Raw genomic sequence first — 15,039 nt, 5'->3', positions numbered from 1 at the left:
TAACATGGTAGCATCGATTACCTGGTAGTCAACATCAACAAAACTCACCTTTGTGATTTCTGTGACTTTATCGTTGCAAATGCATCTGCAGGTTATCCATACATCTCTGTGCCATGTCTGCTTTAGCACCGCCGGTAAATAGCATGTTAGCGTCGATTAGCGTAGCATGTTAGCATCGATTAGCTGGCATTCACGCCGCGACCAAATATGTCCGATTAGCACATAAGTCAACATCAACAAAACTCACCTTTGTGATTTCATTGACTTTATCATTGCAAATGAATCTGCAGGTTATCCATACATCTCTGTGCCATGTCTGCTTTAGCACCGCCGGTAAATAGCTTGTTAGCATCGATTAGCGTAGCATGTTAGCATCGATTAGCTGGCAGTCACGCCGCAACCAAATATGTCTGATAAGCACATAAGTCACATCAACAAAACTCACCTTTGTGATTTTGTTGACTTTATCGTTGCAAATGCATCTGCAGGTTATCCATATATCTCTGTGCCATGTCTGCTTTAGCACCGCCGGTAAATAGCTTGTTAGCATCGATTAGCGTAGCATGTTAGCATCGATTAGCTGGCAGTCACGCCGCAACCAAATATGTCTGATAAGCACATAAGTCACATCAACAAAACTCACCTTTGTGATTTTATTAACTTTATCGTTGCAAATGCATCTGCAGGTTATCCATACATCTCTATGCCATGTCTGTCATCGCCGGTAAAATGTGGAGACACTCTGGCACATTCAATGGGGGTCTGGCGGCAGACACTTTCGCATCTTCGGGCCAGTGGTGCAACTTGAATCCCTCCCTGTTAGTGTTGTTACACCCTCCGACAACACACCGACGAGGCATGATGTCTCCAGGGTTCCAAAAAAATAGTCGAAAAAACGGAAAATAACAGAGCTGAGACCCAATGTTTACAATGTGTTGAAAATGAAAATGGCGGCTGTATTACCTCCGCGACGTCACGTTCTGACGTCATTGCCTCCACAGCGATAAACAGAAAGGCGTTTAATTCGCCAAAATACACCCATTTAGAGTTCGGAAATCGGTTAAAAAATATGTATGGTCTTTTTTCTGCACCATCAAGGTATATATTGACGTTTACATAGGTCTGCTGATAATGTTCCCCTTTAACTTCCCAGGGTAAATTTCCGGAAATTTACCGGATACTTTCTACCCGTTTGCAGCCCTACCCACAACCCTCAAAAGTATGCTCACCCATGTGTCGCTTGCTGGTAGTAGGAGGGACACTCAAACGACAAGCACCGATATGCTCCGTGGATGTTGTAACAGGTCTGCGAGGCGGAGCAGGTGTGAATATTTGCCGCACACTCATCGATATCTCCATGGACACACAAAACACAAAGATTAGTAGGAATGCGTATTTTGTAAATAACAAAAGTGAGTGTGTAATCATAGAGATAATTGCACAGGTCCATAGAGGCCTGTGAATGAGTTAGGTGACCTTAAAACCTGATAAAGACACAAACTAAACATTTTTGCATGTGTTACCTTGGCATGTGTGCCCATTTGTTGCAAGAGTGTATCCCGTGGGTGGGCAGGTGCAGTAGTAGCTTCCGGGGACATTGGAGCAGTGGTAGGAGCACACTTGGTCACCAGTGGGCAGTGCGCACTCGTCGATATCTGACAGGGCAAAATAGGTTGAGCATCGCTGCCTCTATTTGTGAACATGAAAAGTCAGCACGACAGCACCTTCGCATGTATTCCCATCAATGTCGCTCAGCTGGTAACCACGGCGACAGTAGCACTGGTAGGAGCCGTAGACGTTGGCGCACTCCTGGCTGCACAGGTTGTTCACACACTCGTTTATGTCTAGAAAATTGGTTTGATTTTGGATTTACAAACATAACAATGTTTTTTTTTTTTTAGGTAAAGGTAAATGGAGTCATTACCATCACAACTCCTGCCATCGTCGGTTAGTTGGAAACCATTGGAGCAGCTGCACTGGTAGGACCCCTCTGTGTTGTCACACTTGTGAGCGCACAGTTGCCCGGGATAATGCCTACACTCGTTGATATCTAAAGAAAGGAAATATATGGAAAAATATAAACACAACATAATACTTTACTGACCAAAATATAAGTGAACCTCGATTATAACTCAACACCACTTTTTCAATGCATTTTTATGATGATCTTTTCTTTCTTTTCTTTTTCTTTTCTTAGTTTATTTCGAACATGACATACATACAACATTATACATCAGTTAAATTCATCATTTCGCAATACACAATACATCATGTCCGAAAAGGAGTAGGAAGAAGCAAAGCTTATTTAATCCTACCCCTTTTCCACTTCAGAGCGCCCACAATATATACATTCATTCACTGACCTTCTTTACAGCAAAATATCAAAATAGCAAAATGACATCGATGAGTGAGTAACACAGCAGTTTTCTAACATGTACTTAATTATTTCAGTCATTATTAACATACTAAGATGAAGAATATCTTATTTTCAATAAGTTTGAAAGTGTTTCTCATAATACTTCTTCTTTGTACTTTGTAAGCACTATTAATTTAAACATCCTCTTAAACTGGCACATATCAGTACAATGTTTAACTTCTTTACTTAATCCATTCCATCATTTAATTCCACATACTGATATGCTAAAAGTTTTAAGTGTTGTACGTGCATACAAATGTTTTAAGTTAGATTTTCCTCTAAGGTTATATTTCTCCTCTTTAGTTGAGAAGAATTGTTGTACATTCTTTGGTAGCAGGTTATAATTTACTTTGTACATCAATTTAGCTGTTTGCAATTTTATCAAGTCATCGAGCTTTAATATTTTGGACTCAATAAATAAAGGGTTTGTATGTTCTCTATATCCAACATTGTGTATTATTCTAATCGATCTTTTTTGTAACACAGTTAACGAATGTAGCGCACATTTGTAGTTGTTTCCCCATATTTCTGCACAATAACTCAGATATGGTAACACTAGCGAGCAGTAGAGAATATAAAGTGATTTTTGGCCCAGGACGTATTTTGCTTTATTCATTATTGAAATATTTTTTGCCACCTTATGTTGTATGTTTTGTATATGAGATTTCCAGTTCATTTTATCATCTATTAATACTCCCAAAAATCTGGTTTCTTTTACCCTTTCGATATCTATTCCATCAATTTGTATTCGTGTCTGATGCTCTTTTCTACTGTTACCAAATAGCATTATTTTAGTTTTACTGAGATTCAAGGATAACCTGTTTTTATCAAACCATTTTTTTAATTTATTAATTTCTTCCGTAATTATTTGTATTATCTTCTGTGTGTTCTCTCCTGAACAGAAAGCAGTTGTGTCGTCTGCAAATAAAACTAACTTCAAGTCTTTTGTAACTTTGCAAATATCGTTTATATAAAGATTGAACAATCTTGGTCCCAGTATTGATCCCTGGGGTACACCACAAGTTATATCCAATCGTGTTGAACTATTTTCACCCATCTTCACATATTGCTTCCTGTTGGTTAAATAACTTCTTATCCAGCTCAAGACCAAACCTCTGATGCCATAACGTTTTAGTTTTTTAATTAAAATATCATGATTAATTGTGTCAAATGCTTTTGTTAAATCCATGAATACTGCGGCTGCACATTCCTTACCGTCTATTGCATCGGTAATTTCCTCTGTTATTTTGATTAATGCTATTGAAGTTGAGATATTTGCTCTAAATCCAAATTGGTTCTCCGCGAGCGTCCCACTTTTATTGATAAATGTATCTAATCTACTATTGAATAGTTTTTCTATGATTTTGGAGAAGTGTGGAAGTAATGAAAGTGGTCTGTAGTTAGTGAACTGGTGTGTGTCTCCCTTCTTATGAATTGGTATAACTTTTGCAATTTTCATTTTGTCAGGGAATTTGCCGGTTAAAAATGATACATTACTAATATATGTTACCATATCTATTCCATGACAGTCAGTTGAGGTCTTAGATTTACAATTATTTACAATTTTGATTACTTCTTCTTTTGTCACCTTCTTTAAAAACATGGAATTGGGATTTCTATCTATGAGCTCACTCAAGTCCTCAACTGACCCATCATCTGCTTTTGGAATTTTTTGTTCCAGATTTTTTCCGACATTAACAAAGTAGTCATTAAAACGTTCAACTATTTGATTCATATTGTCATTTTTTGTTTTCCCATCTAGAAAGTACTGGGGGTAATCTTTCTTAGCACCATTTTTAATGATGCTATTTAGGATGCCCCATGTCGCTCTCATATTGTTTCTATTCCTGTTTAATAATTGACTGTAGTATTCCTTCTTAGATGCCCGTAATATACCAATTAGCTTGTTTTTATATTTCTTATACTTATTTTCTGCCTCGATGGATCTCTGTGTTATAAATATTCGATATAAAGTATTTTTTTTGTGACATGCATTTCTCAATCCTTTTGTCATCCATGGTTGGTTGTTTTTCTTTTGCTTCTTACTGAGTTCTTTCCAAGGACAATGTTTATCATAGAGTGTGACAAAGGTGTTGAAAAATTTCCCGTATGCATCATCTACATCATCTTCAAAGTATACATTGTCCCAAGTTTGTCTCCCCAAATCCTCTTTGAAGGAATTTATTCTTTCCTCTGTGCATAGTCTTTGAAATGTCTTTTTGTCGATGTTTTTCTTCTTGTAATTCCCATCATAATCAGTAAAAACTAGCAGATGTTCACTGATGTCGGTTGTTAACAGTCCACTTATTGTATTATTATCAAAGACATTAGTGAAAATATTATCAATATTTTAATATATGTGACAAACACAAATGTGACATAAGAGTTTTGGAATATTATATATCTATATATATTATGTATTTACCTTTCACAGTATCATGTTAGACCTGCTCGACATCCATTGCTTTCGTCCTCTCCAAGGTTCTCATAGTCATCATTGTCACCGACGTCCCACTGGGTGTGAGTTTTCCTTGCCCTTATGTGGGCCTACCGAGGATGTCGTAGTGGTTTGTGCAGCCCTTTGAGACACTAGTGATTTAGGGCTATATAAGTAAACATTGATTGATTGATTATATATTCTTAATGGTGAAAATGTAATTTATTTTATAAACCATCTTTTAAATATAAGTATAAATACCGTATTGAACTGAATACAAAACAATTCTAAATACCGGTATATAGCAGACTTTTTCCCCCCCAAGACCCTTTTATGGAAAATGAGTGAATTCCTGAATAAAATGACCACTTTTTTTCAAAAACATGTTCTGTATATGTATGTGTTTCTGTTGCTCACACACACACACTATATATATATATATATATATATATATATATATATATATATATATATATATATATATATATATATATATATATATATATACACACACACACACACACACACACACAATGTATTCATATAACAATGTGTATATACATAATATATGGATATATATTATATTGCATATATATAATAATGTATAGAAAATAAAATTATATATATATATATATATAAATCATTTTAAAAATAAATCTATAACTTTAAAAATAAAATTACATATATAAATTTATTTTATTTTATAACATCAAAAACAAAATTATTATTATTTTTTTTATCTTCTTTTTAATACCTGTATCAGGCAATTTGTAAGATCATTCTGAAGACGGGTGAAATACTGTATTAACTTGAATAAAACATAACTTTGGATATAAGATGACCCCTCTTTTTCAAGACCTGTGTTTGGATAGTCCGTATATATTTGTAAGAAAATATCAAAGAAAAAATAAAATACAAAAAGTATTGATCATATTGTTTTAGTTATATTTTCAATCACAGACAAATACGGTGTTACCTCAAATGTAAAACAAAAAAAAATTGGGGGATATAAGTGATATACATAAGTGTCTGTGTTTGTGTGTCTGTCTGTCATGAAAAAAAGCTTTGACTTGCTTAAGGGCTATTTAGCTCTACTTTACATTTATCAAAAATAACCACTTTTTTTAGTGGCAAAAATGAGTCTTACCTTCGCACTGCCTGCTGACACTGTTGAACATAAAGCCGCCCCTGCATTGACAGCGATAGGTGCCCATCATGTTGATACAGCTGTGGTCTCTGCACACGCTGCCCGTCTGACACTCGTCCACATCTGCATGCAAACATGAAATGATACTGGCGTTTCCTACAACAATAAACCCAACACCGGACTTCTAAAAAAAAAAAAAAAAAAGAGAGTTTACCTTCACAGTGTGTGCCGTCTGCGCTTAGGTGGTATCCTCGTCCGCAGGTCACCATGGTCCTTTGACACCAGTGAGACCCAGGTGTGTTGATGCACGTGTGCCCAGGATGGCAGGGATTGGAGAGCACTATGCACTCGTCAATGTCTAAAATGAGGGGATGCATTTTGGTGGCACAGGTCATATTTTGGTATACTTCACAGATGTTGATTACCGATACAGCTGCCGACTGCATCTTGAATAAACCCGACAGGACACTTCTCCCTCGGGTGGCAGCGGAAGGAACCTTGAGTGTTGTCGCACTCAAAATCTGATCCGCAGTTGTGTATCGCCAAAGCGCATTCGTCGATATCTGGAATGATAAAAGAAGATGGTACCCTCTTCTCACCTTCGATGCATTTTGAATTTTGAAACATTACCTTTGCAGTCGTTGCTGTCGGTGAGCTCGTAGCCGGTGCCGCAGCTGGTTCCCCTTTGGCAGCGGAACGAGCCCTCTGTGTTGATACACACTTGGCCCAAGACACAATTGTGCATGTCCATAAAGCACTCGTTGATATCTATACAGATTAAAAAACGCACAGAGGCAAGACATGGTTTGTCTTGTGTATTAGGAAACGACGTGCAGAATGAATATTGAGACTCACCCTTGCAAGTGACGCCATCGTATTGTAGTCGATAACCGGGCCGGCACGCACACGTCACACTGTCAATACAATCCTGAGAGCAATTGGAGACTGGAAATGATGGTGAAACAAATGTGAAGAAGCTATAATGTTTTGAAAACAGCATTACTACATCAAGTAGTACGCACAACTTTTCGAGGGATTCGATTTACAGTTGGTACACTTGTTTTTCACTGTTTAATCGGTTTCATCCATCCATTTTCAACTGCTTGTCCCTCTCAGGGTCGCAAGGGTGCTGGAGCCTATCCCAGCTGCCGTCGGGCGGAAGGCGGGGAAAACCCTGGACAAGTCGCCACCTTATCGCAGGGCCAGCACAAATAGACAGACAACATTCACATTCACACACTAGTGTTGCCAATCAACCTATTCCCATACATTCGGCGACGTAGGAATTAATTCAACATAAATCAAACATTTTCAAGGCTAGATCATAAACTGTCTAAGACAGTTGTTCTTAGCAAGACACTTCACCCTTGCTCCTGATGGGTGCTGGTTAGCGCCTTGCATGGCAGCTCCCTTTATCAGTGTGTGAATGTGTGTGTGAATGGGTAAATGTGGAAGTAGGGTCAAAGCGCTTTGAGTAACCTTGAAGGTAGAAAAACGCTATACAAGTACAACACATTTATTTATTTAACCTGGGTTCGATCGAACCCTAGGGGTCCGGTGAATTGGCCTCAGCAAAGTCAAAACAAACCCGACTCATCATGTAAATACAAACTTCTCCCCGTCGGCGTATTACAGATACGGAAACAGCTGACTGATTTGCAGGCGGGTATTTAGTTGTGAGTTTATGCACTGTGTTGGGTTTTGTTGTTTGAACAAGGTGATGTTCATGCACGATTCATTTTGTGCACCAGTAAAAAAAACGTGTTTTTTTTTTTTATTGATTGATACTTTTATTAGTAGATTGCACAGTTCAGTACATATTCCGTACAATTATACACTAAATTGTAACACCCGAATAAGTTTTTCAACTTATTTAAGTCGGGGTCCACGTTAACCAATTCATGGTAACACTTAAGTATGGAGAACATAGTCCCCATTAATTAGTTGCTTAATAACATGCAAATTAGTAACATATTGTCTCTTAACTAGTCATTATTAAGTACTTATTAATGCCTTAGTCGGCATGGCCTTATTATAACCCTAACCTTCTAACCCTGACACTAACCTTAACCAAATAACTCTAAAATAAGTCTTTATTATTTAGAATATGTTCCACTACTGTCCAAATGAATCTAAATTAAGTCTTTGTTAATTATAATGTGTTCCCCGTTCTAAAGTGTTACCAAAAACATCTAACTTTGTCTTGAATTTGAAAAAAAAACATTTTATTTTTCACTAAAGAAGGGTTCGGTGAATGCGCATATGAAACTGGTGGGGTTCGATACCTCCAACAAGGTTAGGAACCACTGGTCTAAGACCTAATAAATATGTATTGCAACATTATGAGAGACACCTAAACATGAAATGACACCCTCCAGTTACCTTTAAACTCTTTTAATCCAATACAGTGAAACCTTGATTTACAAACCCCTCTATTTGCAAACTTTTCGTTTTAGATCAAGTCAAATGTGCCTTAGTGCGCAAACTAAGTCTCTGTGTACCAACACATTATTTGTTCATTTTTTATGTTACAACTGCAAGCAAAAAGCAGCGTACAGCATTTAAGTGAGCACTTACTGCACATTGCAGTACAATACTAGTCAGTCACTACTCAGTGCTTCAGCCTGTGTGCCTATTTTTCCCGTGTTTTTTCACCTTTTCACATGTTTTGTACATTTTCCTTACTCAATATAAGTCCCAAAAACTCAACAGCGTGGAAAGGAGGAGGAAATCGCCCTGGAGTTAAAACAAAACTATATGCGAGGAGTACATTAATGGCGCTCACAAGTATGGAAGAATTGATGAAGCAGGCAAGTTTTAATTGTGATGAGACTGGACTTTTCTGGGAAAAAGTGTCAGAGCAGACGTATTCAACAGCAAAGGAGAATACATTATATTTTGTTCAGCCCACAAGAGCACAAACATCATTCTTCCTTTGCTCTCGTTGTCTACTGCTTTCTCCTAAGCATCTTACTGTTGGTAATGTGGGTGGATTTTACTTTTTTAAATGTTTATTATTATAGCAGTATGTTTGTTCAGGATTTATGTGATTTCTGATCATTTGTGAGGGCTCCTTTGTGATGTATGTGTGTGTGTATGCACGTGTCGGCAGAGTAGCGCATACAGCACAATTCAGCTTGTTAATAAAGTGACTCCCCTGTTAGGTTTGTTTGATATATATAAAGTACTGTATAGCACTTTCTATTATGTTCAAAGTTTACTAACCTTCACTAAAATATTCACTTGTCAAGGCTGGAACCTATTATTCACATTCATATTGTTTCTTATAGATACATTTTCTTCACTTTATAAAGTTTTTTAATTTACGAACCCCATTCATAAATCAAGGTTCCATTGCATGGTAATGCCCCCTGAGACTGATCCAATCAGGAGCCATGATACTGAACAGCGGACTCTGATTGGTTTGGTCTACCTTAGTGGACAATACTGCTGTAATATTTACATATTTAGTTTGTCTAGCGTTTGAAAGTGCCTAATTTAGGCCGAAAACATTGCAGAATATTCATTAAACAAATAAAACTAAAATATTTATTAAAAATCAGCCATACGGTGAAGCCACAATATTTGAAGCATTATATGGCAACAGAAAATTCTTTTTTAGGCGGGATATTTTGTGGCTGCTAACAAAGGTTTACTTATAAATCTTAGCAAACAAAAATATTACGGCCCATGTTACACCAAAAACTAAAGGCATTGGTATTTTAAAGTCCCATTTCACACAGGTCCCCGAGAGGTACTAAAAATAGTACCAAATAAATATTTCTGTTGTCTAGATTGCGCTTCATTTTAGACCTAAAAAGGTGCAGCATGTCAACCACATACCAAAACAGCACAGGTTGGACCCATAGTAAATGTGTCTGCATTGTGACACCTCATTTAAATAAAGCGGTCTGCACCATTTTTGTGCTAATTATCAATTGCAGTCTTAGGGGATCACACACAATACACACCGACTAGTAGTACACATAATTTTATATTTTGTACACACTATTTATGTAATGTTTATTGTTCTTCGGTCAATGGTCAACAAAGAAAACAAACAGCTGTACATTCATAGATTGAAAATAAAAAATGTTGCAGACCGAAAGGGTTTAGGCTGAAGTTAAACACTTATTGCTCCTAACCCTATAAACAATGTCAAGTAAAAAATAAACTTCCGAAAATTATAAAATGTCATTTGCACAACATATTATAAATACACATTATAAACATGAACGTACTTCAATTTTATACACAGTACAGGCATGTGAAATATCTCTGTGTACATATTAAACCTTTGCACTAATTATATATACAATATATACAAACAATTGTACTTCTATTATTATTTATATCCCATGTTTAGTTGTTAATAAACATTAATCATAGTATTAACTACAATGTTGATTCAAGAGTGATATATTTTTTCAAGACTTTGGTCTTTAAGTGTTTTTTAAATGTGTGAATGGAACATTTTAAGGATTTATCCAAGCTGTTCCACAGTTGAACTCTTCTAACAGAAACACATCTACTTTTTAAGCACGTTCTTATTTTTGCTTTCTGAAAGAAAGCTGAAACTCTGAGGTCATAGGGATTCTCTCTGGGTTTAAATCTCACTTGTAAACACCCAGGCAGCATGTGGTTATGAGCTTTGTAAGTCACAATAGTAGTATTGAGGTCAACAAGATCGTGCAGTTTTAATGTTTTTAATTTAATGAACAGAGCATTGGTATGGTCATAATAATTCGCATAATTTACAATTCTAATCGCTTTCTTTTGAAGTAAGAATATAGAGTTGATGTTTGATTTGTAATTGTTACCCCAGATTTCAACACAATAATTAAGATATGGGAGTATGAAAGAATTATATTAAGAGCCTTTTGATTTACAGTTTTTTAATTTTATGTAACATGGCAATATTTTTTGCCATCTTTGTCTTAAGTATATTTATGTACAGTTTCCAATTTATCATCTATATAGATTCCCAAATATTGTATTGAATACACCCTTTCTTTTTCCATATCGTCAATTCTTATATGACGCTGTACGTTATTTTTCCTATTTCCAAAAATTATATATTTAGTTTTATTTAGGTTGATTGATAGTTTAATGGCATCAAACCATTGCTTTAGTATGTGGAGTTCAATCTTTACAGTCTCTAGGAGTTGGTCAAGGTCTTGCCCAGAACAGTAAACACTTGTATCATCAGCAAAAAGAATACAGTTGAGTTTTTTAAAGATCTTAAAAATATCATTAATAAACAGTAAAAACAATTTTGGTCCCAGTACAGAACCTTGGGGTACTCCATGTACACTATTTAGTACTTAGTAGCTCAGTAAAGTGTGCAGCTAAGAAGGTTGTAGAGGTCAACAATATATACAACTGAATCTAATCATGCAACTATGTTCCTCTCATATTTATTTTCCAAACAAAATGATCAATGTTGCAGTTAATCGCAAGAAAAAAAACATCAAAGAGTCTGTAGAGTAAGAAAGACAAACCTGTGCAGTTGCTGGCACCCATTGGAAGCGGAGTGGTAATATTCACTGGCACTATAGGGAAAAAACATATATATATATATATATCAATTTTTACTATAGCAGTACTGTTGCGTTATTATGTTTTTGCACACGGAGTTTGATTTGCAGCAGTGACACTTTTAACATGTAATTACCACAGCAATCCTCAACAGGTCGCCAAATGGCCCCGTAAATCACCATTTGGAGAAGCGTCTGCAAGCTTTGATCTCGGTTATCTACTGTCAGTTTGCTCTTGCCATCAGTCTACAAATGAGGCTATAATAAAAGGCACTAAATCATTGTCTTAAGAATGGGGCGAAAAAATTCTTCATGAAAAAAAATCACACACAAATTCCTTACGCACATATGCACAAATCACCTAAAATGACATCCTGGTAAATGTTAAACAACACATGGAAACTAATATTTTGTATATTAATTAAAAAGTGATGGAGGAACATGCCAGGTGGTAAACATCGTGGTTGTCTACTAACAAGCTTTTGGATTTAAATTTAAAATGTAGTTGAGGGAAAAAAATATTTAAAAAAATAAAATGATAATAGATATACTAAAATACACATTAAAACTACATAATACATAGAAACATATTTAAATATTTCTATATAATTATGTGTAACAAATAAATTATGTATAAAAAACAAAGTATTAATGCATTTGGTGAAATCAACCATTTTGTGAAAAAATAGAAAGGAAATAATGACTCCAGTACTTGGAAAAAGATTCAAAATTCCAAGATAAAAAATAATTAAGAAACAATATTCTAGCAATATAAAAATAATGAAATATCATAAAACAGTTGGATCTAAATATACACAAAAATATACTATATTTTTTTATCCAACATAAAATGTTGCTAAATAATATAATCCATTGTTCCCAAAAAATTGATTTTAGAACACTATGAAAGATAGGATAAATACCTAAATCAAATACTAAAATATACTATAGACTAAAACAAATCTAATTAATTAATAATCAAATACTAAAAAACATTAATTAAAAAAAATATTAAAAAATATAACAAACCTACTATAAAATATTTAAATGAAATAGCACGACACTTTTTAAAAATAGAAAATAACAAAATTATGAATAATTAGGAGACAATAATGTCTCGATGTAAAAACTATAGTTAGGACTTCATATATTTAAATATACTATAACCATAGCTCGGTTGGTAGAGTGGCCGTGCCAGCAACTTGAGCGTTGCAGGTTCAATTCCCGCTTGTGCCATCCGAGTCACTGCCGTTGTGTCCTTGGGCAAGGCACTTTACCCACCTGCTCCCAGTGCCACCCACACTGGTTTCAATGTAACTTAGATATTGGGTGTCACTATGTAAAGCGCTTTGAGTCACTTGAGAAAAGCGCTATATAAATATAATTCACTTCACTTCACCTAGCAGTAATTCTAGTCAGGCGCATACTATATACCTGGCAGCAATTCAAGGGACTACGGTATTTATTTTGAGATTTGTGACAATGTACTGTACATCATTTCCAGTTTTACCCTCCTGTCAAAACGCCATTGGGGTGAATAAATATGCAAATATTAGCCATTATGTGAGTATCGTATAAACGTTTATAAAAGAGAAAAAAAATCAAAGAGAAAAAATAGAGAAGCACATCGCTGGCGGAAATCATAATCGAGCAATATTATTCTGCAAGGGAAGTCAACGTGTGATCTCATAAATACACACTTGGACCTTATATTTACAAATGCTGCCATATTAAAAGTTATATATAATTTTGATGGGGCTGATAATGATTGTGTCACACATGCAAAAGTGTGTCACCTTCTGCAGTTGGAGATATTTCTTCTGTGGAGTTATTGGCACAGCAGCTTTTGGCAGCGTCTCTGCACTGTTTCCCCATCGAAACGTAAGGCATCCCGCAGCTGGGATCGTGGCGTGCTGACAGTATGCCAAACATGCAACAGTCACAGCACATCTAAACACACAAAGCAGATAAGACAATAGATTGGAGTGGTACACAATAGGAATTTAATGAAAGATAGTGGGGGGAAATAGCAATGGTCACCTTGGAGATTCGAGTTTGCCAGGGATCCCCATGAAAGAAGTAGTGCTCACAGGCCCACTGCTGACGGGCCATAGTGGTGCCCTTATGACATTGTTGCTGTTCCAGGACACCCACACAACACTGCTCTTGGGCGATTCTGGGAGTCAAAACAAACACACACATGAATCAGTTAAGGCCCTCATTCATGAGGCACGTCACACATTTAAAACTAAAATCTTAGTTGAATTCGAGCCATCATAGCGAGAGGTGTTACTAATATTTTTATAACTACTCTATGTTTGCAAACAACAGAAGCAAAACATCCATCCATCCATTTTCTACTGCTTATTCCCTTTCGGGGTCGCGGGGGGGCGCTGGCGCCTATCTCAGCTACAATCGGGCGGAAGGCGGGGTACACCCTGGACAAGTCGCCACCTCATCGCAGGGCCAACACAGATAGACAGACAACATTCACACTCTAGGGACCATTTAGTGTTGCCAATCAACCTATCCCCAGGTGCATGTCTTTGGAAGTGGGAGGAAGCCGGAGTACCCGGAGGGAACCCACGCATTCACGGGGAGAACATGCAAACTCCACACAGAAAGATCCGAGCCTGGATTTGAACCCAGGACTGCAGGAACTTCGTATTGTGAGGCAGACGCAGAAGCAAAACATGAGTTGTTTTTTTTTTTTGTCATTTCGCCCTGCAGTGTGACAATATAAAAAAAAACTTGAAACATAATGCAACAATAATCAACTAAATCAGTGTCTTAAACATAGGCCAGGGATCCGTTGTTGGGCCGCCAAAGAAGTATCTGTTTCTCAGCTGTGGTCCGTATGGGCTGCAGCCGTACTCAGTTGTAATACTAGAAGCATTTAAGTCTCACCTTAAAACTCATCTGTATACTCTGGCCTTTAAATAGACCTCCTTTTTAGACCAGTTGATCTGCCGCTTCTTTTCTTTCTCCTATGTCCCCCCCCTCCCTTGTGGATGGGGTCCGGTCCGATGACCATGGATGAAGTACTGGCTGTCCAGAGTCGAGACCCAGGATGGACCGCTCGCCTGTGTATCGATTGGGGACATCTCTACGCTGCTGATCCGCCTCCGCTTGAGATGGTCTCCTGTGGACGGGACTCTCGCTGCTGTCTTGGATCCGCTTTGAACTGAACTCTCGCGGCTGTGTTGGAGCAACTATGGATTGAACTTTCACAGTATCATGTTAGACCCGCTCGACATCCATTGCTTTCGGTCCCCTAGAGGGGGGGGGGGGGTTGCCCACATCTGAGGTCCTCTCCAAGGTTTCTCATAGTCAGCATTGTCACTGGCGTCCCACTGGATGTGAATTCTCCCTGCCCACTGGGTGTGAGTTTTCCTTGCCCTTTTGTGGGTTCTTCCGAGGATGTTGTAGTCGTAATGGTTTGTGCAGTCCTTTGAGACATTTGTGATTTGGGGCTATATAAATAAACATTGATTGATTGACT

At 37.0% G+C, this 15,039-nt stretch overlaps 1 protein-coding gene across 2 annotated transcripts in view; it reads right to left on the bottom strand.

The window, feature by feature from the left end:
* The window catches only part of LOC133561205 (fibulin-1-like), a 39,201-nt gene that overhangs the window by 17,047 nt on the left and 7,115 nt on the right, over window positions 1-15,039 (bottom strand). For both annotated transcript variants that reach the window (XM_061914514.1, XM_061914515.1), the window contains 12 exons: window positions 13,578-13,713; window positions 13,334-13,487; window positions 11,502-11,552; window positions 6,856-6,945; window positions 6,631-6,768; window positions 6,426-6,563; window positions 6,215-6,358; window positions 6,001-6,123; window positions 1,925-2,050; window positions 1,725-1,844; window positions 1,524-1,655; window positions 1,230-1,353 (listed from right to left, as the gene is read on the bottom strand). In XM_061914514.1, the coding sequence (XP_061770498.1) occupies window positions 1,230-1,353; window positions 1,524-1,655; window positions 1,725-1,844; window positions 1,925-2,050; window positions 6,001-6,123; window positions 6,215-6,358; window positions 6,426-6,563; window positions 6,631-6,768; window positions 6,856-6,945; window positions 11,502-11,552; window positions 13,334-13,487; window positions 13,578-13,713 (1,476 nt within the window). The remainder of the gene's footprint in view (window positions 1-1,229; window positions 1,354-1,523; window positions 1,656-1,724; window positions 1,845-1,924; window positions 2,051-6,000; window positions 6,124-6,214; window positions 6,359-6,425; window positions 6,564-6,630; window positions 6,769-6,855; window positions 6,946-11,501; window positions 11,553-13,333; window positions 13,488-13,577; window positions 13,714-15,039) is intronic.

Source organism: Nerophis ophidion, linkage group LG10 (assembly GCF_033978795.1).
Source record: "Nerophis ophidion isolate RoL-2023_Sa linkage group LG10, RoL_Noph_v1.0, whole genome shotgun sequence".
Classification (NCBI taxonomy): Eukaryota; Metazoa; Chordata; class Actinopteri; order Syngnathiformes; family Syngnathidae; genus Nerophis; species Nerophis ophidion.
Note: the sequence above shows the minus strand (reverse complement) of the source record. Positions and strands in the feature narration are given on the sequence as shown.